This window comes from Motacilla alba, chromosome 19 (genome assembly GCF_015832195.1).
Source record: "Motacilla alba alba isolate MOTALB_02 chromosome 19, Motacilla_alba_V1.0_pri, whole genome shotgun sequence".
NCBI classification, from domain to species: domain Eukaryota; kingdom Metazoa; phylum Chordata; class Aves; order Passeriformes; family Motacillidae; genus Motacilla; species Motacilla alba.
This window is the reverse complement of record NC_052034.1, coordinates 8,336,724-8,363,455: the sequence shown is the minus strand read 5'-3', so window position 1 is coordinate 8,363,455 and position 26,732 is coordinate 8,336,724. Positions and strand designations below refer to the sequence as shown.

At 43.1% G+C, this 26,732-nt stretch overlaps 1 protein-coding gene across 4 annotated transcripts in view; it reads left to right on the top strand.

The window, feature by feature from the left end:
* Positions 1-26,732, top strand: part of CASTOR2 (cytosolic arginine sensor for mTORC1 subunit 2) — a 129,123-nt gene that overhangs the window by 46,898 nt on the left and 55,493 nt on the right. For all 4 annotated transcript variants that reach the window (XM_038158437.1, XM_038158440.1, XM_038158439.1 and 1 more), the window contains exon 2: positions 14,470-14,540. In XM_038158437.1, the coding sequence (XP_038014365.1) occupies positions 14,470-14,540 (71 nt within the window). The remainder of the gene's footprint in view (positions 1-14,469; positions 14,541-26,732) is intronic.

Below are 26,732 nucleotides of genomic sequence, written 5' to 3'. Positions count from 1 at the left end.
GCAAACAAATGAATGGTAACTTCCCTCTCTTGAATTTATTCAGTTCTTTGAGGTACAAATGTATTCTTGATGGCCAGAGAAATCAGTCATTCTGCATTAGGAAGCTTGGTTGATGTCTTTAGCAGGCCTTTATGAAGCTCTGTGTAAGTGGTTTTAGAAACATCTTAGAGGGAAAAATAGGATGTGGTTTAACACAGTTAAGCACTTAATTATGTTTTTGTGTTACTGCTTAAAATTTTAATTGCAAGTATGTGAAAATATGTTGCTTCATATGTGAAAATAAGTTTTCATCCCTCCAAAACACCCCTGGTGTGACATTAATCACTGTCATACTACTGTGACTTGTACTACACCTGAATTTTAATCATTGTATTGTTATGTTCCAGTTTGATATCTCTCTTAGTGTCACAAGATCAGGTGTGTTTAATTATGGAACAGGATCCTGCTGAGGTTTACACATAGTGCGTGCCCCAAGGACGTTGTATCTGAGCTGTGTGTTGGCTCACCTTCCTCAGCAGCCTCCATCATCTGTGCAACTTCTATCCGCACAGGGAATGTGGTGAGGAAGGAAGGGCTGTTCAGCAGAGCTTGAGGAGTGGGAAAAGGTGCATCAGAGTGGGACCACACAGACTAGGATTGTGTGTTGAGATATTCTGCATCAAGAATAATAGCAAACACTTGAGATTTGGACTAAGATGGACAATACTGGAGTCTGAGGTCTTGTCTGTGATAATGCACTGAAATAATAAAGGAAACTCTCAGCTTGGCAGCTGGGCAAACTGTCATAGCCTAGTGGAGAAGGCTTTTTAGCTCCTAACCTTCCAGTGAGATTTGAATCTTGGCATTGAGTGAGGGAGACCTTGTGCAATAACCACTGGATTTCCTAATACCTTGTCTGTTGCTCCCCCTCTTGATCTAAGAGCTTTGAAGATCAGAGAGTCATTTATGATTGTTTTCTGTTCTTTGAGCAGCTTTCACTCCCTCACTTCTCGTTCAAAAACCTCCATGTTGTTTATTTACTGGTCTATGCCAGCAGGAAATAAAATGGTGACTTAGCAAATTATTTCTGCCAGAACAAAGCCTGTAGACTGTATCTCCAAGCATAGGCTTGACAATAAAGCCTTGGACTCAGCAAAACAGAAGCTGTCTATATTGAAAGAAGAGATCCTGTCTTTCTCAGGCTGTTCTGCACTCCCTGTTCCCCCTGACAGTCAAGTCATGGTTTCAGACAGTTTTTGTACAAATCCTCCAAGTGCTCTCTCAAGTGCAAACAACTCAGGCAGCAGTTGTTTGCAGAAACCTCCTGCAACTGCTGCTGGAGACTCTGGTTACTGGAAGTGAGATCCTGCTGGAGACCTCTGCACCATGTCAGACCAAATTAGGTGTAGATCCCTAGTTATGCTACCAAAGTCTTATTCATATTCATCCTCTCTACAGGACTGAATCTTATTGTTCAGCTCATTATTTCCTTTGCCAGCTTTTCTGCTGTTGCTGGATTGATCTGTGGATGAAGCTGGCAGGGTACTGTGATCCTGCTGTCCTGTGGGCCTGTGCTTTTCTCTCCTCGCTGCTCTCTCCCTGCAGTGAGTGTAATACCTGGTGCAGTGAAGCAATACCTGGTGGGTTTGTTTCTGTTGTTTTGTGCTGTGAAAAAAGCCAAATGTTTGCTTGAAAGCAAAGTCTCATATATTGCTGAAGGCTCTGCTCCCTTTATCCTCAGCATAGTTTAAAAATATTCTTTAACTGTTACAAACTGTTTATTCCACCAGAGAACTTATCGGAAGAGCAGTAAATGTTAAGACCTGTCTGGGCTGTGTGAGGCCACAGTGAATATCTACTTTTGTGCTCTGTTTTGCAAAGATGAGATGCAATAAAACCTGATATTGATACTGACTTTTTTTAGAAAGTGCTTTGAGTTGTTGCGAAAAGCAGCAAGCAGAAGCCAGGTGGAATTGTGCCGAAGAGTCTTTTCACCTCCCTGTCAGGTCCACTCACAGCCTAGCTAAAGAAATTTGTGTTCTTCAGTTCTTATTCCATCTCTTACTGTCTTAATTCAACATTTTACTTAGTTTTGTATGTTTTTCTAGGGTATTCAAGTGTTTTCTGTGACCTAAATATATTTTTAAGACCGAACTTTCTCAGAGTGAGTCAGGGAGAACACACTGAGAGAAGCCCTGTGGAGAAGGACTTGGGGTGGATGAAAAGCTGGGCATGAGCCAACAACATGCAGATGCAGCCCAGAAAGCCAGCCATATCCTAGGCTGAATCAAGGAGGTGGCCAGCAGGTCAAGGATTCTCCCCCTCTCATGTGAGTACCCGGAGTGCTGTGTCCAGGTTTGGAGTTGTTGGAGAGGATCCAGAGGAGGCCACAGAGATGCTCCAAGGGCTGGAGCCCCTCTGCTCTGGAGCCAGGCTGGCAGAGCTGGGGGTGCTCACCTGGAGAGGAGAGGGTTCCAGGGACACCTCAGAGCCCCTGCCAGTGCCTAAAGTGGCTTATAAAAAGAGGTATTTTTTTACATGTGCAGATAGGGATAGGACAAGAGGGACTGATTTTAAACTAAAAGAGCAGAGATTTGAAGGTCTCTTCGAAGCCAAACCATTCTCTCATTCTGTGCTGCTAATCACTGGTATTTGCTGGCCCTGGAGATGGGAGAATTGTACTAGGTGAGTCAGGCTGTGAGTTTGCACTTTACATTGTGCCTTACACTGCCCCAAGTCCAGGGCTGCATCTCACATGAAGTTTTGTCATTTATTCTGATTTGTCAATAAAACAAACTTTTCACTGGAGTCTTTATGAAGCATTAAACAAAATTCAGGGTGTTCACCCAGATGAATCAATAAATAAGCTTTTCTCTTATGATCATGCTTTGATGGGTTTTGAAATAACAATGACAGAAAGGACTCCAGCAGGCAAGGAATGAGAACCCTGGTCTGCAGCTGTAAAGAATGTTTCAAATCCTGACTTCAGTGGAAATGGATTGTTAACATATTTCAACCATATATCCCTCAGTTCACAGGGCAGTGTTTTTCCTTAGTTCTATAGATTCTTATTTTCCACTTTGCTTATGTATATAGGGATCTTTGTCCAGAAAAAAAAGAATTGGCACAAGAGGAGCTTCCTTTTACTTCATTGCATAGGTCTGTTATCCTGGAATCCTATATTGCTAAAGTAATTCAATTTAAAAGTACAGAACCGAGGTGACAGAAGATTCTTTTACATTATGGGCTCAGCTTCCTGAAGTTTTGATTTGTTTTCTTTCTGAGCTGGACATTGTTGATGATGAATGCTTGAGCTCTTGGATGCCTGAGCTGGTTGCATTTTTCCACAGCAGGGGAACATCCCCTTCAGAGCTTTTGAGCCCAGGCAGTGTGGCAGGAGCATGGAGGTGTCACAGTGCTAGACATGTCTGGAAGTATCTTATCTTCCCTTTTTTGAGTCACCTGATAGTTTCCGCTTGTTTATTGATGGAAATTAAAAGCAACATCTGACAGCATATTTTCTGTTGTGTCCACTTGCCCCCTTGCAGGTTGGAAGGACAAATGAAGTCAGAGCATTTCCAGCCGTGGAAGGATGGGGTGCTGGCATTGCCCAGCATTACCCTTATTTGGTTTTGGTGGGCCTCAACATAGCTGCACAGAGGGAGATCCAAGACCATTACTCATTAAGTTCTCATACTTTGGAGATGTCTTTTGATGATATAGCCTTATATTGTTCTGAGAGTATTTGTTTTTCCCCAAACCTTTACAAGAGGAAGATTGTGTAGTTTTGTTGTAGTTTTTAAATCTTTGCTATTGGTGTCACAATTTTAATTTTCTGTAAGTCTTTGACTGCTCTTATTTTGTTGGTTTAGTTTTCTCAATCTATTTTAATACTTATCCTGCACAGCACTTGGTGAGGACAGGACATAAATACGTGATTACAGCCTGCTGGGCCTTCATAAGGCGTGGTCATTTTGCAGTCTTTGGCTGTTTCCAGAGAATGTGTTTAGGGATTCTGTTGGTTACTGAAGCATCTCTTCCCTTTTCTCATTCTCCCCTTCTCTGTGGTAATGCAGGTAATGCAGTAAGACATAACATTAAATGGGGATTAGAATTTCATGAGAAGTGGTATTTTAAAGGGAGCTGCACTTGATTCATTTATGCTTTAAAGGAAGGAGCATAAGGCACGGGAAGATTTGCTAGTTAAAGTATTAAAATCTGCCAGGGGTATGGCATTTCCTTTAACTTCCAAAATAACTGTCCAGTCGAAGACGAGTGGAAGTAGATGTTGTCTGTTCCCCCAGGGTCTCACTTCAAACTTAGTTTCATGCTACCTCTGCTTGTGGAAAGTCTGCCAGAGCGTTATAAATGTGCTGGATTGGTTCCCACAGACTTGAAATGCTACTTTACAGCATAAGCTGACCACTGCCATTCAGGTGCTTTTTAGTTTGACTGAGATGACAGCTAGTACTCATTTCTGGTAGTTGGAACCATAAACTGTTAGCGAAATGCTGACTTTTTTCCTGATACAGTTCTGTCATGCCCCCATACCCCAGCACAATTCATCTTGTGTCTTGGTTTTGAAAGACAGGCATCTGCTAAGGAAGGCAGGAACTTCCCTTGGAATGGAGAATATGACTCCCTTCTCTCCAAATTATTATAACTTTGAAATTAAGAAGCTTTCAGGCAGAGATACAGGAAAAGGAATAACAGTTCTTTACTAGTATGCATGTGTACAACAAGGCAAACAACAACAATGGCAGCAACAACAAACAAACAAAACAAAACAAAAACAACCAAAAAAGGAAAATAAAACCAAAAAACCTAACCAAAACTAAAAAGCAGAAATCCCAACAAAGTCTCTTCCCTGCTCTTTAAACACGTCCCCTGGCTGCAGTTCCGGGCGCGGCCGCCGGGGGCGCTGCTGGCTGGCGGCGGGCAGGGCGGGGGCGGTGCCTGCCCGCGCCTGCAGGGGGCGCTGTGGCGCGGCTCGGGCGCCGCACGGGAATGGCGGCCGGGCCGGGTGGCGGAGCTGGGCCGCAGCAGGAGCTCGGCTGCTGTAGCTGTCGCTGTCACTGCCTGCTGTCCTGGCAGGCACGGAGTGTGGGCTACAGTGCAGCAAAAACCCTGGAGCTGTGGCAGAGGCGCGGCAGGGCTGGGCAACAGCAGCCTGGCTCCCAGACAGAGCGGGCAGAGGATCCCTGGGAGGGCGACAGAGCTCAGGGATCCGGAGTTTCCCCTGAGGCACCCCAGCAGATGGTGACAGTCCCTTTTTTAGTGAGGCAGGGCGTTGATAAGGTCCAACGGCCACTCTTACGAGCAGAGCTGCACTCACGGTAGAAGAAAGGCAGCAGACAGAATCCCGCAGTGGTGGGAACTCTCCCCACAGCCACCGCAGCCTGTCTCCCCTACGGATGCCGAGAGAGCAAGAGCCAGCAGCTGCCCCAGCCCCTGTTTTCCCAGCCCAGTTCTCCCAGGATCTCTGAAGGAGAGAAACCCTCAGGTAAGAGTGCAGCCAGGTGCCCTCCTCCCCTGAGCTTGGCAAGTTATTTTGTCTCTCCCAAAGTACAGGTCGTTATTGTCTCTTGGCAACAAAAATGGGAGAAAATTCCCTGAGAAAGAAACATAAGGAGAACTCCTAAACCCCAACATCTTGTTTGAAAAAACAGCTGTTTTCTCTCCACCAAGCAAACTGAGCAGCCTTACAAAGCATGTTCCTAAGGCACACTTCTGTGTGATTTGCTCTCTAGAAACGTCTGTACCTTATTGTGCTGGGTGCTGCACAGAGAGCTTGTGCTGAAACTCTGAAAGGATCAAAAGCCAAATATGAAGGCAATGCAGCCACTTATGTCAGCCAGCAAACATATCCCAAATGTCAGAACGTGGCCTGGGAATGGGTAACTCCCTTAACTTCCAGAGACTTTTGGAGCGTTGATTTGAAGCCCTGAATTGAGCTGCTTTTGAGTTCATTTGACATCTCTCACACTGGTGGTTCTGCAGGGGTCTGAGCCAGACCCAGCAAAGCTCAGTCCTATGGAGTGACTGGTGTGTTCTTCAGAGTGAAAGAGCAACAAGGACCATCTGTGGCATGGTACTGGCCATGACACTGATTTCGACCCAAGCAGTGACCCACTCTGCATTATCATTTATGACATATATACTTCTGCAGGAGATCTGGCTTTTGTTTTGGGTGTTGATTTGGCAACTGGATTTTAGGAACAGTATTCCGAAACTGCAAAATTCCATCTGAGCTATGTAATGCTGACTTGCTGAATAATCTCTCATGTTTTCCTTGGGGCTGGTAGGCCTCGGAAGAAGTTTTATGTTTCTGCCTTTACTATGGGATTTTCCTTTGCAGTGTGAAGAGACCAATTTAGAAAGAGTGTTTTGGTAAAGCATTGTTAAAAATACCATCTGACATTTTCAAGGCTGAAACTTTGTGGATAGTCAGTATTGACTGACTTTAAAAACCTTAAAATTCTTGGAATACATTTTCCGCTTTTCTTATCTACATAGGGATCTTTATTTAAAAAAAAAAATTGGCACAAGAGGAGCTTCCTTTTACTTCATTAACAAAGGAAGCAAATGAAGCTTCCTTTTGGTGCCTCTGGGAGCTGTAGACTTGGTTAACTACAGGTTTTTGGGAAGCTGGGTACAGGCACATTTACAACACTATTTTGTACATAATATGAGCTAGAATATACAGAAACACCAAACATCACTGGGCTGGACAGTATCCATCTTGAGCAGGACCCAAAAGCAGAGCCTTGGAGAATGAGAACAGTCAGAGGTTGCTTTTGCTGTAAAGGTGTCCTTAGTCATACAAAAAGCTGAAACTTCTCTCTGAACTTAAAGGCAAGTTGGTGAAACTCTGTTTTTTAATTTTTTATTCAGGCTCATAAATTGTTAATGGGAATTAAATTTGGGGTTGACATGCAGCCTCACAGCATTCGTCCTCAGATTGATGTGGGGTGTTGGACCTGCTTGCAAGTAGCAGCTCTTTGAAAATGATGAGGCCTGAAATGTGCTTCTCCTGCCTCTCCACTCCCATGGAGTACGGCTTATTGAATCTCCTCCTCCCCCTTTAATTCCCCCAGCACACATGTTCTCAATTACTGCCTGCATTGAAGCTGCAAACGTTTCTTGTGCATCTAACTTTCTATACTGAGCACTGGAAATACATTTTAGCAATTTGTGGGAGAACTGCTATGTCCCATGCTGGGAAAATTGTGTTTATGGTTCCTGCAGGAAAACAAGTCCACAACAGATTTTCTGTTTCTTCATCCTTCTTTATGTATCTTGGAGCAATATTGTAAGAACCTCTCACCCCCAGTGCATTGAGCATAGGTTGCTCCCATCTTTGAAATAAAAAGCATATGCTCTGCAGTCTGTGTTTTTCATTGCTGTCCACAAAATGATCACTGGTTTTTGGCTGATCACAACAATAGCTACTATAAACCCCAAATATATGAGTTTGGATGTACAGCAGCATTACGTTTGATAAAAACTGTAAATTGTATTGTAGTGTTGGTAGGATTTAAAAGTCGATGTTCTGCAGCAGAGGGCATTAAAGGAGTGATAGTATAATGCTTGATTTGGAAGGGAAAAGGAAATGGGAGTTAGTCTTTTTCTCAGTGTGTGCATTGTTCTGATAGGATAATCCTTCAGGATCCAGGTGGTATGATGTGTTCACAAGCCTTTGTTAGACATTAAATCATACTTTATTTTCAGCTGTAAACCTTAAGGCCCACACCCACATCTGTAACATGTTTCTCAGTTCAGATTTTGGGTTGCAGAAGAGACTTTTGTGGTTAAAGAAAATGCGGCGTTTGTACTCCACCTCTCTCTTGTGCTGAAAATTAGTTCAACTCTGACAGGGATCAGGGGATATTGTTACTGCTGTACAGACAGAGTTTTTAAAGCACAGTTACCTTCTGCTTAAATAAATGATGGGCTTGTTCAAATGGAAAAAATTACTTTTGCATCTCATCTGTGACTAAGCTGACTCACAATAGAGGGGCCTCTGAGAATGCCTGCACACAGGGATAGCAAAGAGAGAAGAGGAAAAGGTGTGTCTGGATCAATTAGTTAATTGTTAGATAATAAATCAGTACTCTTTGACTTTGCACACAAACTAAACCTCTTTTTCATTTACTGCTCCAACTTCCCCTTCAGAGATTTGATGACAGCGTTCTCTCCCAAAGCAAGGAGCTCTTGCCATTTTGATGTAAACACTCATTGACCCTCTGTGGAGATTTGAAAAATTGCTTTTCTGTCATTAACAATGATAAATCTGTAAACAGTATTGTTAAAAATGCTGGGGGGTGGGCATCAAACCAAGAGGAACAGATTAAAGGAATTTAAGAAGTGATGTACACTTTTACAGTTATGCTCTGAGAACGAAATTAGTTCAGGCAGCACTGTAGAACGCATCAAATGTAGTTTCATAAAAATTATTTTTATAATTCTTGATGAAATTTAGGGATTGAGGGTTTTTTTCTGTTGCTTTGCTGCTTGTCCTGGGGTGATGTTGCACCAACTGAGGCACTGCTGTTTCCGATGTGTTGCTTAAAAAAATGCTGGAGGAACAACAGCAATAAAAGATGAGCAGAGTGCCTGAGATGCTCATTTAATTCCCATTAGCACAATAAATGTGAATATGATGAGGTTTGTTTTGGTTTTATATCCCTATGCTTCTCCACAGGGATGGTTTAGATCTGTATCAGAAATGGAAGCTGAGTCATAGGTTGGCCAGGAGGACCAGAATGGAGCAAGGCATTTGATCTGAGTTTCTGGAGCTAAGAGTGTAACTCTGGCAATTTTGGAGGGAGGTGTTTATTATTGGCAGTCTGTTGTTTTTTTTAAGTGGATAGGAGTCTTGCTTCATTGTCCAGTTTGTAAATCCAAAGACCTTGCAATCTATATTAGCAGACTGAAATAATTCCTGATGTAATTTATTGATTTACCTGAAAGAAAGAGAGCTTTCCTGCCTGCCATGGAGGCTTGGGTCAGTAGCAATGGCCATAACCTTCCCTGCTTGCCCAGGGCAGTGTGCCTGTGGCCATGGGGACTGCATCCTGTAACCCAAGGGGTGTTTTGCTGCCTGCCTCAGCACTGGCTCAAAGGTGCTCCCACCCCAGCAGGCAGAGAGTCTGGGAACAGAACCAGTTGCAGGGATCTGGCTTAGCAATCGCAGTCTGTCCTGCAGCTGTCCTCACATAGCTGGCTGTAATGACTGGATGAATGTGTCATCTAAGGTAACTTTATCTTTTGGATATTTCTGTTACAGGCAGCTCTCCTGTCTCTTGGGTCTGAGGGTTGTGACACTCTGCACGCTTCAAGTGTCTTCGTCCCCCCTCATATTTATTTGTTCCTAATAAAATTTTTCTGGAGGAGGAGAAGTATGGAAAAGCTTTTAAATACATGGTTTATGTTCTCAGAGAAGAATGTGCTGAGAGGCCTTGCGAGCAGTTTTCTGTTCTCCCCCAAGTGCTCTGGGCTAAGAGGATGTGTCTTTGTCCTTCCTGCATGTTAATAGTTACTATGGTTCCCACTAACAGTTTTACAGTAGGTCAGTGTAGCATAGGCAGCACCTCAGCCGTGCTTAGGATGGCCATGGTTGGTCCATGTTTAAGGCCCTTGCTGGCCCTTGATGCTGGCAATGCTGTGCTGCTTTGGTTCCTGAAGAGACTCGTGTCCTGCTGCAGATGGAATGTGCGTCGGCATTTTCTCTCGTGCTATGGTTCACCTTCTGCCTAAGCTTGCCTTAAATTCACTTTATCCTAGTATTGAGGTTCCAAGTGTTTCATTTTGACATAAAGAACAGCAGATGATTTTCCTACCAGTTTCCTGGCATTGTGGAGCTGCATGGCACCCTGATAGTGTTCTGCAGCTCTGCACTGCCCTGGCAGGAGCTGCAGAAATGTCTCCAGTGGGGAAGTCCTCCAAGGCAGTAGGAGGGGTGATGTTGGTTTTGATCCTCTTGAAGGAACCTCCAGTTCCCATTTACAAGAAGTGAGCATGGAGTACTATGGCCACAACTAGAGGGGCCCTGCCTCCAGCAAGGTGGAGGAAAGGGACCATTGGATCTACTGGACTGTGTGGATCCGTGGCACATCAGAGCCACAGGCACATAAGACTTTAGTCGACACTGCTGCACAGTGCACCCCAATTCCATCCAGATATGTAGGGGCAGAATCCAGCTCTGTTTCTGCAGTGACAGAGGATCCCAACAGCTGACTGTGCTGGAAGCTGACATGAGCCTGAATGGAAATGAATGGCAAAACCAGCCCGTTGTGCCTGGCCCAGAGAGCCCATGTATCCTTGGCATAGATGGCCTCGGGAGAGGGTATTTCAAGGACCCAAAAGGACATTGTTGGACTTTTGGGAGAGCTGCTGTGGAGTCAGAGGAAATTGGGCAGCTGAATACCTTGCCTGGTGTCTCAGAGGACTCTTCTGCAGTAGGACTGCTGAGCATGGAAGAGCAACAGGTAGTGATTGCTACCACACCCGTGCCCTGACAGCAACACTGCACCAGCCAGGACTGTGGGACCCCATCCATGGGATGAGTTGAGAACTGGAGAGCCAGGGAGTGCTTAGCAGGACTTGGTCACCCTTTTAACAGTCCTCTGTGTCATTAACAGCATAGGTGTCCTTTTCTGCTTTCCAAATATGTCTCACAAGATGTTGCATTCAATCTTCCTCTTGTCGTTATTAATAAACTTCAGAAAGGATCACAAAGAATTAGACGAATAGCGTGTGTTTTATTCTGTGGTAAGAATATACATTGTCATGATAACACAGAGTGAAGCGTAAAAATCCCTCCTCATTACAAATGGGAAGACAGCCTGGAACAAATCCCAACAAATTATGTCTTTCATATTCACACAGATGAACTTGCTGCTGCTGCTTCTAAATTTCTATTCAGTTCAATTGCTTCTTTGGAAACTTCTGTGTTACTTCCAGACTTTGCATTTGACTTCCTTGAATGGCATTTAGCCATGGTTTCCTACATGTGGGAAGACCAGCTGCCCACATGCTTCTGGAATGAATCTTTCCTATAGGACAGATAGTTTTGTAACACTTCACCCTGCTGAGAAAACCATTAATTAAGCAGTTTCTTGATAAATAAGGAGGGAGGACTTGTGGTCTTCCTTCAAGACCATTGTCTGTACTGAACTTTCAAACTACCCACAGCAGTATTCCCAGAAACTTGTGCTCTGTGTGTGACCCAGAGCAAACAGAAGTCACATTCATCCCAGTGTTACCACTCTTGTGATCTCAGCAGACCTAGAAGACCAAATGTCTGGAGGAGACACTTCTGGTGTGGACCTGCAAGCACAGCCAAGCACTCCACTTTCCCGCTCACTTCTCCCATGGAGACTGGAGCAGTGTTTGCAAACTGAAATGATGTTGTTGCTGCATCCCATAGGCACTTTCCTGCTTTGTGCAAGCTTGAGTATTTCTTCCATACACAGTGTAAGCTTTGCAGTTTCAAAGCTATAATCTAATAATAGATTGGTCTACATTTGTGGCATTGCCAGAAAAAGGCACATGTTGTCAGGCAGTCGAAGTCAGCAAGAGTGCTTAAGTGGAAATGTGCTTAAACACTGAGAAGGCAGAAATCCAAAATAATCTGTCCAAGGTTTGGCTATTAGGAATCTAAAAATACTGTCTTCCTACATACAGGGTTCCACATGTACTTAGAGAAATACTGTTTGTCTGATGTCTCAAAATTATTAAAGAGCAATTATTTTCCTTTCATGGTTTTGGTGTGATTATAGAAGATGCTGTTGGCATTCACCTTATCAAAGACTGAATAATTTCTATTTCCTCTTCTATTTAAGAGGAAATAGAAATTTTTGAAATAACTCGAATGGAAGAGGCACGTGTAGTTTAATGTGGGAGAGAGAGATGACATTGAGTTCCTTTTTCCTGTCACAGAAGGTTTGCAATTCCAATTTTTCATGTTTAGATTTCCTCTGGGAAAAGAATTCATCATTGGCTTGAACTAAGAGAATGTATACCACAAGAACCACTGATCTTCTCTGTACTGGTGAAAGACTTCACTTTTAAATTCAGATGAGTCTGTGGTCCTGACCTTTTACAGAAATGCACCGAGTTGGGGATTGGGCTTTGAGGTGGTATATGAAGATATTAGGTTTTGACATAGTTCTGGGCAGCAATTATGGGATTTCATGTGTACGTATCCCTTAAATATCAGCATATTTAGATGTGTAGCCAGAAACTGGCATCTGTCACAATCATTCTTCTGCTGAGGTCAATGTGTGCACACAGACACATATTACTGTTCTAGTAAAAAATTCTTCCATAAATGCCATCGCAGATCAGAAAAGGTTAGGTTTTTAATATTAATGTTTTCTCCTTTAGGACCTCTAGGTTCTCCCTTCTCAGCACGCATGTGACTCAGTCAGGCAGTAGTAGTAAAGAGTTTTATTTCAGTGACTTCTCTCGGGAATTCACCCACTGTAACAAATATTCTGCCTCCTGGTACCCACCTGAAGCAGCGTCCCAGAAGTCCTTTCTGCCCAGCTTGTATTACCCCTTGCACTGGTGGCAGCTTCATGCAGTTTAGAAGTGATGGCAAAAAAACTGAGCTGCTGCTATTTTCTGCTTCTTTTGGCACTATTCCTGGAGAGAGTTGAGTTGGTAAATGTGGCTGTCACAGCAGCTATTACCAATGACACAAAATAATTAAGTTGTGGTTTCTATTGTGGTGGGGCCACGTCTGTATTTTATAATAATAAGTCTGTGCTAGGAGGGGGTGTTATGCTTGATTGTTGTGATGGATGCTTCCAGGAAAACAGGACAGGTCTCTAAAGGCAGGTTGTCTAATACTTTCCATGTACATGAAATCCTGTTGGTTACATGGCAGACCACTGATTGAACTGTGTGTTGTTTCCTCTCAGTTTTCTGATGAGGTGATGAGGAGGGCAGCATCCATCTCATTTTTCTCCCTGTTGCTTTTGGAGGTGATAGCTGCTGTGTTTGTTCTTTTCAGCCAGTCAAAAGAATGCTGAAGCCAGGTTTCCATCTGATTCTTTATGAAGTGAATGCTTTCATTTTTTTGATGTCTTGAGCCACCAATATGGGATTCCAGACTTTCAGAAATCTTGAAGACTTTTGGACACGGATGCTCAGCAGCGCTGAGAAGCCCTGGTAGTCCCTGGTTCTTGAATCCTGAGGAACTGTGCTTCATGCAGAAATTACACTGTGAAGATGCTGTGAAATTTGGGGGGCTGGAGAACAATCTCTCTTTTTCTAGTATTTAAAATATTTTCTGTAGGTTGTCTCAAATAAATTTGAGAGTATTGTAGTGTAACTGTGAAATCCTGCTCTTTGGTTCTTAGAAACACATGCTCTTGCTGCTGCACCCAATTTAGAGGGAACAATTTTTCCTGGTCTTAGGCAACAAACACCGTCAGCCCATGTGCTCTGGCATTCTCCTGGAGGGGCCAGGAGCACTGTGGGTGTCAAAGATGCTGGCCAGCACTGTGCTGATGCTCTGCTGAAGGAGAACATGAGCTTGCAAAATGTCATGCTGACCTTCCTGCCATTGCTGGGGACCAGCTAGATAGAAGCTGGAGTTTTTTCAGTAGATGTTGATGTACATATGTTGGTGTGTCAGGGAAAAAGAAACCTTTTTGACTATACGTGGTGTTAAGCCTTAAGGCTAAAGCTTTTTTTGTTTGTGTGTCTGCAGCAGAAGAATCCCATGTCACATTTGATTTGTATCTCCTGTTAGAGGTGACATTGTGTTAAATGGTGAACGAGCTGGGGGTGCTGCACTGCACGTGGCCTGTGATGTCAGAAGATGGAGCAGAACAGAGGCCACAGGGGTCGGGTGGGGGGACAGCTCAGCCTTGTGTCCATTGGCGTGATGGCTGCTACCACTCTTCTTCACCAGGAGCACCCCAGGAAGGGGAGAGGACCAGCACAGGAAATTGGGATGCTGTCTGCTGGTGGCAAAAGCCTCTGAAGGAGCAAGAAGAGATACTGGGGCTTGGTTGAGAGGTTAGATGTCAAACTTTGATAAGGCAAGAAATTTTAGTGGGCAAGAAGGTGCATGTGTGAACCATAGAAACGCTTTTGGAGGGTGCTGGAGTGAACAGTCAGTGAGCTAAGTTTTTTGCTCTGTGTCAGTACAACACCGCAGGTCCTGGATGCAATGGGAAGCCTCAAGGGATATGGTAATTAAGAAAAGTAACTAAGAACTAAGTAATAAAACAATAAGAGTTTTGCCAGCTTCATTGTGCATAGGCAGGCAGCAGGGAATATGGGTCACACAGTATGAGCTACCCCAAAATAAAATCCAGGTCTGTTAATGCCTCAGGCCTCTCCATAAACATCAGACTGTGACTCTTTCCTTCAGCACAGTTTGGATGGGAAAAGATTTCCATTTTAGGTGGAAGATGAGGGTCTGCTCAGTCCAGGTGCTAATCATGTTCTCCTGCTGTTTGCCTTTGCCAGGTGCAAGTTCTTTAGCCTCACAGAAACCCCTGAGGACTACACCATCATTGTGGATGAAGAGGGCTTCCTAGGTAAGTGTCAGCACGTGCCACTTCGGTATCCAGCATGGGGTGGATGGGGAAAACATGTCGTCTCACTGAGACTGTAAACCAAAATGTTTGTAAAACAAGTCTGTTTGTAAGTGCTGGTAGTACAGCTCTGAAAGGTGCTTTGATCACTTGAGCATGCTGTTTCTACTGCCATGCTGTACAAGGCAATTCAGACATGGAATATGAATATATTTGAATGCTGGGAGAGGATCACACACAAGTCTTAAATAGTAGTTTAAGCAGGTTTGAAAAAGCAAAGCCTTCTGCGTACGATTGCATTAAAATGAGCTGGCTTGTGTCCCCAAACCTCCGTAAGTATACCCCATCTTGCATTTCCAGCTTCTGTGAACCCCTGTCTTTGAAAGGAGCACTTGTTTGTATCATCCCTACAGCCTGCACAATGCTGTGGAGTTGTGATTGGGCTCCTTTGGCTCATCTGTGTGCGCTGTGATTTATCCCCCTTTCTTACACCCAGCTCTCCCTGTACTAAGTGTGCCATCTTTACCTGGGCTGGCTGAAGGGGTCAAAGGTGGAGTTGGTTGTGTGTCACAGAAGGTGGCTGGCACGTGCTTGAGAGCTGCAGATTCTTGGCATTGTGCAAGAGCTGATGCAGAGAATAGTTTGGCTTTGTAAATGGAAATAGTTTGTAATAACCTTTATCATGTGTGGAGGTTTTGTTTGTAACAGTGTTATTGAGGTGAGGGAATGAGGAAGTGTTGGGTAGCTGTTATTATTTTTGTTCAGTTACTCTTTCTGTATTTGGAATTAAAAGTCTACACATTTTGAGGTCAGAGAAAATTCATTAAAGTATGAAAAAAGAGGATTTCATTCCTGAATAGGAATTAACTCTTGAGAACCTTCTAGTGACACTGTAATATTCAATGGTTTTGTACTATCCTAACTACAAGGAGAAAATTTGAAACTACACCATCTTTATTTAGTACAGAGTTTTATGATCAGTAACCTTGCTGAAGCTGGCCCTTTTCTGCTTCAGGAGTACTCACAAAGATGATAGAACAAGCTACATTTTAGACCAGAACAGTGGTACCTAACGATTTTAGTAAATTAATTACTAGGCTAAGAATGCTGAATGGATCTTTACAGCTGTATCTGTTTATAATTTGGGAGTTTTGAGGTTTGATTGAAAGTCTATGCCATGTACTTTTGATCCCAGAAGAGGTGACAAGAGGGTTCTGCTGCCAGAGTGTCCCTTGTTGTATTTTTTTAAGGGGCATATGCACAAGAATTTTACTACCAGTGGTAGTATCAGCTTTTTTGTTATCAGTGCCAACTGAGGAAAATCAATTCTAATTTGGTTTTGCCACGATAGTAGGATGCAGAGCCTCCCTCTAACAGCTTATTTTAAGTGAAGGCTCAGTAAAGGAGGAGAAAGTTTCTGGGTTATTTTCCAAGGGGCACAGCGCATGGCACAGCAAGAAACCCAGGGATTCTCATTCTTAGGAGGGAGTCTGTGTCGCTGAACCTGCAGGTGGGATGTGCCAGGGGGTGCTCATCTCTAGCATCGTGTCTATGTCTGACATCCATGGCACTCATTTCTCTGCCCAGTTGGCATGACACAAATTTTTCAATGCAGTCACTGGTGACAAGTCGAATTGCAATCACCCCTGTAGAGCCTCCAGCAGCCACACTGCTGTTTATCTCTCTGGAGTTATACTAGCTTGAAACAAAGGTGAGCTCAAGCAATGGTCTGGCTCATCCATACTGGGGGACTGTTGCACTGTGCACCATTGGTTGTGCTCGGAGCAAATCCCAGGTCTGGCACAAGCACTGACCTTAAGAAGCTGCATGTCCCAGGTTATCTCTGTGAACCAGGCAGTGCTGCTGCAATTCAAAGCAGCAGTCCTCTCTGTTTGGATCTTCTGTTACCTTGGCTCTCTCTGCCACCTGAGCTTGGTGCTGAAAGTCACAGTGCCCACGTACCTTCCTGTGGCTGTGGTTTGGGCACAGAACATCCCTGGTTTTTTTTTCAAATACACTGTGTGCAGTTGGGCTGCTGAAGCAGGGCTTTGCAGGAGACAAGATCAACGTCCAGGCAGTGCATGGGAAGGAGGGAGTATGCTAAGGCTGTCCTCTGCTACAGCGTGGTGTGGAAGCCAGGTGCAAAACCCAACCTAGTAGCAGTGTCACAGAGCTGCATCACCTTTTCTGTGCTCTCCCTTGTAAGTGATGATCTGCTCATGAGACCTGTACAGACCACATACTACTAACTCTCCTGCCACAGCCCCCCATATCCTTTGGGTTTGTGTCCAGCCCATGTTCTTCTTTATGAATTGTTGGCACCACATCCAAAGCTTCATCTTAGGGTTAGCCCTGTGTGCAGTTCCATCCCTGCTCCTCAATTCAGTGTGGTGTAAGTTTTTCATAGTCTGGAGACGTCCAGGAGAAGTCACAGTTTAGCCAGGAATGTCTCAGCAAGAGAAAGTTCACTTTGTATAGCCTCCAATCAGCACATGGGCTTGAACAGATCAAAATCTCTGAGCTGCAGCATCCCACCTTCTTGCAAAACAGTACCAATTACGTCTGCCTCGAGTGCATCAGCTGCCTCTTGTCCTGAGTAGTGAAGTGCCAAATTCAGCTCAAGAATTACAGGGTAGATCTGCACCTTTGATGAGCAGTTCGGGTAGCAAGTCCAACAGTAAATTACTTCCTTTTTCTTTCCAGGTAACTTTTTTTCTTGCAGTGCTTAACAAACTCAATGTAAGTCTCTGAAGGATAGGTTTTTCTCTGTGGGAAATGAGAACCTTTCTTCCTAGGCACCTGTATGAATTTCTGCTGCAGCAGCAATGAAAAGTTTGTCCTGTTAGCTGGCATCTTCCATGTTAGCCAGCCTCTTTCTCCTGCACATCACAAATACCACAGATGGGAAAAGAGCAGGCTGAAGAACTACCAGCACTTCCATCAGTCCTTGAGGTTAACACTTAAAACATACTGACATGCAGTAATCATTCTTAACTATTTTGTCCAAAATAATCCCTAGGCTTGTTCCACTGAGAGCAGCAAGTTGGGCTTGTAAAGCAGTCGTTATTTCTTTTCCCCATAAAATGTCCACAGTGCAAAGCTGTAACCTGCTTAAGCATTCATCCTGCTGAAAGGGAATGGCTACAGCCTAATTCTTGGCTTTAATTCCCTGGTGTGAAGTGGGGATTATATTTGCACAGAACCTTGTTTGTTCCTGTGGCTGTTTCTTGGGCTTTGGCCTGCTAATGAGAAAGAATTTTATTCCGTGAATAACCCAGAGAACTGTGCACAGAAAGCTCTTTTCCTGGCTGATACTGAGATGAACTAGGAGAAGTTTGACCATGGGCCCTCTTGCATGAAGACAACTATCTCAGCTAGTGGGGTGCTTGGATAGCCATGGATGGTCCTGGCATTTATCCCCCTGCTGCACAGCCAGCACATGGCAGGAAGGTGGAGTGGCTGCTGCTCCCTGAAATACAGGAATATTTGTTTGGCTGGTTTGCTTTTTTTCCCCAGAGTTTGGCTGAAAGCAGGAGCTGTTAGTGCATGTGCAGATACGCCATAGCCCCGTGTTCTCTGCAGAGTCTGTTCCTTTTTCAGAGAGCAGCAAGGACAGACTCGCTGTCTCTGGGCAGCTGCATGAACAGAGCTCCTAGCCTGTGGTTCCAGTAGTGTCTGTTCATCAAAGGTTTTAGCTTTTACACACCGAATTGAAACACATGCCATCACACCTGGAGGTAGCCATCATCTTGGAAACCCTGTTTATATGCACTGGGAACAGCTGCATAAATGGGGCCTGGGACAGTCTGTCACCCAGGTGAAGCTGTCCTGAAGATGGATTATTGTAAAGCAACATGTTGCTAACATTTTCAAGGTGAGGTTACCAGCTTTCCAACCTTGGCACTTGGTTGGTGTCCCTTGTGTGCTATCTCTCATGTATGCAGTGAACTTTGAAGATAATGAAGAAGGGAAAAAGAAATCAAGTGCTAGGGTCAAGGGAGGAGTGAATCACTGTGATTTTCAAATTGGTAAACGTGCATATTCTTGGTTCAGGGAAATTTGGGGTGAGGGAAACACATCCCCTTCATGTACTCTGGTCTTCTTTCTCCTAGAACTGGTAAGCACGTTTCATGTAGATTATTGCAGTCAGCAGACCTTAGGTCCTGGCTGATCTCTTCTGGATCAGAACCAGAGAGGAAAAGCCATTTCATTTCAGTACTGAAGCAGCAGTGAGAACCATCATTCTGAGATGCAGATCCACTGTGTAAACACAGAGCAAAACTCTTAGTCTCCTCAAACTGAGGTTCATCTGCAAGATGGGCATGACAGTCCTTCCTTAAACCTTCTTTGGCTGCCTAATATGGCTAGTAACTTCTCTAAGGCCAGAAATCCATTCACTGACACATTTTCTAGGAGGAGATTCTTAATCTCAGCTCATACTTCACAATAAATTGTCCAGCACTGTAAAAATAATTGAACTATTTGAACTAACTCAGCCAGTTATAGTGGCAGAAAAAGTTTCATTCTAATAAGAAAAGGATAAAACTGAAAAAAAAAACATCTTGCTGGCAGTGCTTTGTTTTGATAACCATCATCCTCAGACAACCCTGTCTGACCTTGGATTCAGGACCATCACATACTTTAGTGCCACATTGAGTTCCTATTTCAATAACATCAAAATGGTAAATTGCTTTCAGTGTCCTCTCTCTTTTCCTGTATATAAACTGGGTGAGAAAACAGCTTATTTATAAGTCCCAAGCACAGAGCCCATCTAGCTAGGTGCAATCTTTATTTAAAGTTACAGAGGGAAGCGAGCTAATAATTGCATCTGGTTTGCTGAATATTCCTTCAATAACTATTTTTTATTTAATTTTTGATTGCCCAGTGACTAGGCCTTTGTGTCTGAGGCACAGTGGCATAAGTTGCTTGCTGGCATTTATAGTGTTAGGTTCCTCCCCCGGACGGCCAGGACTGCCTGTGGTTGCTAGGCAGAACCTGTTTTTCTCTACTAAACACTTGTACAATCACACTCTTCTGATCTCTGTATTGGCTAGACTATGCTTTGTCTAGGGTTTTTAGGTTTTTAAGTAATGTGGTATTAATGACCTAAATTCAACTTAAAGTGTGGGGATTTGACTATTGCCTTATTAGAAATATGTACTTGGTTAGGGAGGCTTTTCCTGCAGTGCATCTCTGCTGATACAGATCAATAAACATTTTGGGGGTCTGTGATTATGTGGGATTTCTGCCCTCTCCCAAGAGGCACTAGGGTTTGGTGGTTAAGGCTTTTGGGGGAAGGGAGGAAAATGAGAAATATATAACATTCCAAGATCTGCTTTGCGTCACATGGGGAAAGGAGCACTTCTTCTTAGAGCTTGTATGTGAGTGGGTTTGTGAATTTTGACAGCATATATTATTCCTTATGTTTGTAACCTGCCACATAAAGTCTTTTGGTTCAGTTTCCCTGCTCACTCCTATTTAAAGAAGTACTGCATAAATAATACATATTTTTCACTGTTTCCTCCAGCAGATGGGTGTGTATTGATATCTATTTTTGTTTCACAGCCTGTGGTGAGAAAGCCAAGACTTCTCTTCCTGAACCACTTGACTGGCCATGATTTCTTCCTTTAAATTTATTACATCTTGGCTGCTTCCTAGTACTTTCCTAAGTCCAAGATAAATGAGCAGATAGATACCAGGGCTCATTTTTATCAACCCTTCTCATAAATGCAGGACCTACAAAGCTTTTCTGACTGAAACAATGGAACAATTCATTGAAATTTTAGGTTGTTCTCTAAGAACAGGATGCAGCTCAACAGAAAAGTAGCAGCCTTCCTTATTTTTTTTTTTCACTAGAGAGCATTTGACCATCTGCTTGTTCTTCCACTGGTGCATTTCTGGTTTTTCCTGAAGGGTGGACTTAAGGGGAGAGGGTGGCTTGCCTTGTTTGTACTGGAGCTGGCTATTGTCTGCCAGCTATGAGGAGACATGCCAGGGTGCTAAATGTGCAAGGGAAGGCCAAGGCTGACCACATGCTCTAAGACCTTTTGAAGCATTTATAAATTGTAAGTGCTGGTTAGACTATGATTTCTCATCTTTCCCTACTTTTTAAGTGAATTTTATATGGAGCACTGTGAGAGATGGGTAAGTGCTGTTGCTCCCTGTCACAGGCTGAGAAGTGAAGCACAAGGAAAGCTGAGAAATCGGTGGCACAAGCAGCAGAATGAGTCCCTTTTCCCATGGCTGAAAACATTCAACCATCAGTTCCCAATCTTTGCTAGCTGTGAATCTACTTTATGTGTAAGCCATGCTTTTCTCAAATTCACAACCTGGTCAAGGAAGTGGATTTCTTCCATTTTGGCATCTCATAAATGCTATGGCCACAATCTAGAAATGGAATCTTCAGTAACCCATGGAAAAAAACAGTCTGTCATCATCTGCAAACAGAGAAAACATCTCTTTTGTGGTAATCGTTGCAAACTTCCAGTGTGCATCACTCCCCGGGGTTGGTCTCTGAGTAGGTTTGCCAGATGTTCTCCTGAGTGCAGGAGATGCCTCAGGTTTCCCAAGGATCGGCAGTCATTCATCAAGGTGAGAATATTTCTGTTCCTGACAGTCTTGGAGGATTCTCTGATCAAGTGAGATTGGAAAACCAAACAAACTTAAATCCTGTCTGTACCCAGACAGAGACTGTCAGGCCCAAAAAGGTCATCAACTTTATTTTCTCCTGGTGCCAGTGATCAGTCTTTTCCGGCTTTCCAGGTACAAAATCTCCAGAACTAATGATGGATCAAGGGTAGCTCATAAACCCAGTGCAATATGCCTAGTTGTTTGGTTTTCACTAGAATCAGTTGAAATCCTTCTGTCTGCCTCTAGAAATGCAGACTGATGCATGTGCAAACTAGCAGTTCTCTTTTGAGGAGAATTTGTTTGATGCTCTGAGCTAATTCTTGTGCAGTTAAAGCAAAGGGGGAATGCTTTGTTCCTCGCGTGCAGTATTAAGCTGATGCTGACACACTGGCCAACCATCATCTTCTTCAGGCTTTTGGACTGACAGTCACAGCCTAGGGTTTGTGGAAGGGCTTCTCCAAGGGCAAGTAAGCCTTTCTCAAGTGAGCAGCTTTGTTGTTGCCATCACAAGGTGAAGGCATAGGGAACCAGAGCACTACGGTGAAGTTCATAGGTCTGCTGCTTTTCTGTTTCACCTTGGGCTTTTCTGTTTCACTTTGGGCAAGTCTCTCATTGTGCCTCAGTTTCCTCATCTTAGAAACAGGGATAATCCAATTAAATCACCTCATAGCAGGTCTTGTAAAGATTAATTAGTAAATATGTGAAATGCTTTGATAATGTAACAGGCAAAGGCCATTGTAAGTAATAATAAGTGAGAGAGTTTCTGTCCCTCACGATTCCCTTTTACAATGGGTGCACTTGCAGCCTAAGGAACAAATCAGGTCTGTAGTGGAACAGACTGGAGAGTATGGTGGGAAAAAATGCCCTTTATGGGAAAAGTTACATAATCTTTTAGAAATCTCATATTTTACCTTTTAATCTTGCACAGGATTAAGATTCACAACATCAGGGTTACAGTCATACAGTAAGGAATTTAGTGGCTCCATCTTCAAGTTTTGTTTGAAATGTAAGTATTTGCTCTATGCTGTAGTCCATCCAGTGAAATCTTGTCTAAAATACTGTGTTTAAAAAAAAAAGAAGGATTTTTTTTTTTGCTACTTTGTTTGAAAATGCAGAAGGAATTGTAAATGTGAATCCAACTGCATTGGTTCTTCTTTTGATATTCTTTCATTTCTGTGGGTGTGGCTTTTCAGTGGAATGTGCTACCTGTGTCCCCTTGCTGGCAGTAACCAGAGCTGGAAATACTGCCTTTGACTGTCTGGGCTGGGTCCTCTCCACCCCTGGCTCGCAGAGTCTGGGAGCAAAGCCTTTGCCAGGAGTTTTTGAAACACAGGGAAAGTTTTGTCAGGAAGTGGGAAATCTGCTGATTTCTGCAGTTCCTGTTACTGGACTATCAGAGACAAAATCCTCAGTTCTTTTGGGCTGTGGATCCCATTTAAAATCCTCAGTTCTTTTGGGCTGTGGATCCCATTTAAAATCCTCAGTTCTTTTGGGCTGTGGATCCCATTTAAAATCCTCAGTTCTTTTGGGCTGTGGATCCCATTTGCTCGTGAAGCAGGGTGAGCAGAGGCTGCCATAGCAATGCTTTCCTGGCTGGGAGCAAAAAGCCATGGTTGACAGGCTGGGAAGCACCTAGCTCTTGATCATAGCACAGAGATGGCACTCAGGAAACAATCCTGCACAAGACACATGCATTCACAGCCGTGCTCTGTACACATCTTGAGCCAAAATTTTAATCTTCATTGCTTGTCAATAAAGAAAAAAAAAGCCAGTTTTTGCTCCCTTCTTCATTCTTGTGAGCAAATATCAGCTGTTGGAGATTGAATCTGGTTTTAATTTTCCAGGTTTGCTCATTATTAGTGGCATGCTATCCTGTGAAGAGGAAGAAAGAGAGCAGCCTGATTTCCTGAAAACTGACCAGAGCCTAACCTGGTCTTGTCTTCCCAACCCAGCTCTCCAGTGAGAGTGGACATAATGATTATTTTTGGAATCTACCTTACCATGTTCCACATTTTTAGCCAAACATAATAATGATGCTTTGTTTTTGGAGTGTATTCATACTTCCTCTCTTAGGAGACCTCTGTGAGATAAGAATTATTTTCTCCCACATATGAGGAAACTGATAAAAAGGAGACCAAACTACTTGTTTCAGGTCACACACATACTTTGCGGGACAAAGGAGATTTTGCCTTAACTGGAAGCCCAAACTGACATCTACTTATCTGCACTTCAAAATCAGACTTTATTTACCACTGTATTGCAACAACCTGAATACCTGTTCTGAGACACTACCGTAAAATTGTCATTTCCTCATGATCCTCCAGGTCATCTGCAGTGAGTCTGTCATCCCTCTGTGTCCATGGCCAGGTGGGAATTGTGTTGACACATTATAACAGCTTTTGTTTGTAGACTTGACTTTCCTGTGCAATACCTGTTATTGCTGGGTCAGTGTCTGGCCTGGCAAGAACTTTGTCTCTTTCTCTTAAACTCAGATTTTGATATTAGTCTGAGTTTGTTGTGTCTTGCAACAGAAATTACAAGTAGAAAGCTAAGAAAGGAGGCCACCAGAAACAGGTTTTCCCTAGTGGGCATTTTTGTGCATTTCACAGACTGCACCAATCTCACTGGAAATGCACTTCTCCTTTTTGTTTAATTCTTTAAAAGTCAGTGTAAAAGTATAACCAGCTTAGTTTTTAGATTGCTGACAAAGTTGCAAGTTACAAGGACCATAAGAAGAGAAGTAATTGAAATGAGATTAAGGTAGGTATTTCTGTATAAGCATTTCCTTCTATCAGTCCTTGGTTGCTCTCTTAGTAGACACTTGTAATGGAGCTCTTTCCTCAGGAGGTGCTGCTGCTTTTAGTGGAGAGAAGGCAGCATTGTGATATATGGATTTGCAAGTTCAGCCCCTCAAGAAGGACCAGTGTTTGTTATCCTATGGCCTGATTGAAAATGATAGTTGCATGCCCTAGTTAAATGTTGAGTCCCTTGGAAAGCAGAGGGGATGCTTGTCAGAGTCAGGATTTCAGAGCTGGGCTATGTGTTTGTACAGCTTTATTTAATTCCAAGTTACCCTTGGGTTATTTAATTTCCTGACAGCTGCAAAAACAGTGATCTCAGATAACAATGGTTTCTAATTAGGCAATATGCCCAAAATGGTAGAGTGTTTTATTTTGACCATGACACTGATGTTTTGTATGCAGCTTGGAGATGAGAAAGTTGAGCAAGTTGGACTTCCAGCTTCCTTTGGCAGAGCTGTGTCTCTCTTGCAATCCCCAGTGAATAATGCTAAAGGCATGGCCTCTCCTCTGTCCCTACACTTCAAACACCTCTCATTGTTTTGGACTGTGTCATCAGTAAATCTGCCTTTCAGCTGGAACCACCTTCCAGAAATATGTTTTATCAGCACAGCAGGACTAACATGACTTGCATAGCTGAGGCTACAGAGCATTCCAGGGTGATGAAAGCAGGTGAGATTTACCTGTAGCTGAGGGCTGTAGCTTCTTGGGCATTCTGTTACACTGCACAGCTGCCCAGGTGTAGCTGCCCATGTATGGCTCATGCACTTAGTACAAAATCAGGCAGTGATAGAAATAAACATACAAGTCAACTATTCTTCAAAATCATTTATTCAGTTTAGAAAGGGTGTTAACATGAGGTTATCTTAATTAGCTCATGACATGATTTCTGCTTGTGGAAAGTTTATGCTTTGGGCTGTATGAATTGATGATCTCTAAATTCCCTCCTGTGACAGCAAAAAGTGGCTGTTGGCAGGTCTGTCACCTCCTTTAATTCTTAGACATCCCTTGAAGTCTTGAATCTAAAAGAAAACAGAAAATTTTGTTCTGCTGTTTTGCTCCCTATTTTAATTATTTTCCAGACTTCACAGCTCTGACAATTCCCATACCACTTCTTACCATTGCAGAACTTCTAAGTTCATTGTTTAAGATCCTGCTCATATACCCATGATGCAGAATTGCACCTCTGATAAATCAAATGTCTACTTAAAAGTTTTGCAACTTAATTAGGGGTTTGCTGACCTGCAGTCAGAGTTTATCCCTGCCTTTCAGCTGAGCACTATTTACATCATGTTGTGTACCACTGACCAGGGGCTCTTTGGAAGGTTTCTGTTTGGATTCTCTTTAGCCATTTGCTTTTAGGTGCCTGATCCTGCTCAGATACCATAACACAATTCGAGAGAGATTACTGCATCAATTGCAGTGTAAATAACAGTGAAAATCATTCTCTGTAATAATCTGGCCTTACCTGGTTCTTTTGAGATGCTGATCTCTTTGAAAGGGCTGTGGGTGTTGGCTCACATTGGCTTGTGGCTATATGAGCAGTGTATATGGAAGGTGATCTCACACCTCTGTGTGAGATCAGCAGGGATAGGAGATAAGCAGGAAGTTTTTATTCTTCCTTCCCCACTACAGTTTCCTACCAGTCAATAACTGAGGGATTCCTAAATTACAGGTTGAATCTGCATTACCATATTTGATAGCTATCAGTATACCAATCCACCACAGAGTTGTCTAGCCCCTTATGAAGCCTCTTCATTCTTTTGGTCTCCATGACATCCTCTGTCAGCACTCTGATAACTTCATTGGGTTTCAGGTGTTGTCTGTTTGCACTGTAGCCTGCTGTCTGTGGTCTGACTCAGTTCTCCTCCCAACAGTTCTTAAGGATCTTTGAGCATCAATTTGTTATTTCTGACAGAACTATCCACAGTGTCTCCAAGACTCTTAGGAAAGAGGACAAACAGAGCCATAACAAAAAATACAAAATAACAAAGGTTGTGCCAGGATATCCTGCTAATGTTCCTCCATGGAGAACTGACTACTTATTGTTATTTTTCTTAAAAGTCCAGTGAAGATCTTAACTTTCTAAGACAAATTCTGCCTTTTGATGAGCTGTTTCACAGTATATCTTCCCTTAAAATCCTATCTTTGACAGCTGTATTACAGCTATAGTGCACTTAACAGAAAATATCCAGTAGATTTTCTCATGGTAGAGAAGAATAAAATCCTAAAATAAGAACACTTCATCCTCAGAAGACAAATCAAAAGAATTACAATATGTTTGGGCTCATACCTCCCTCTCTCTTTCCCCCTTCCTCTCTCTATGAATGTGCTTATGAGTTTGTATCATATGGTATATAAATCCTAAATCCTGACTAGAATCAAAGTTAGGTGTAAGATGCAATGTGTTTCTTCAGAGATGCAATTAGCTTCCTTCAGAGTAGCATAAAAACTCAGGTTTATTTTCCTTCATAATCCTTTTCCAAGATTTCTGCAGACCATCTAGGCACAGTGGTAAACATGTTCCCAGTTTTGCTTGTCCATTTTTCTTTTGCTCTCTTTGGGATTTCCATCACCGTGTTCTACCAAAATATTCTCATGTTTATTTTACACGATTTACCAGTCCCTCTTCAGTTCCAACTTCCATACTTCCAAATTTATAGAATTTTTACAGTTGGAAAGAACTGTATCTCCACAGTCACAGTCTGCATTTATTGTTTGAGTTGGTTTTGGAGTACATTAAATTGAAGAGGGTGATAAAATGTGA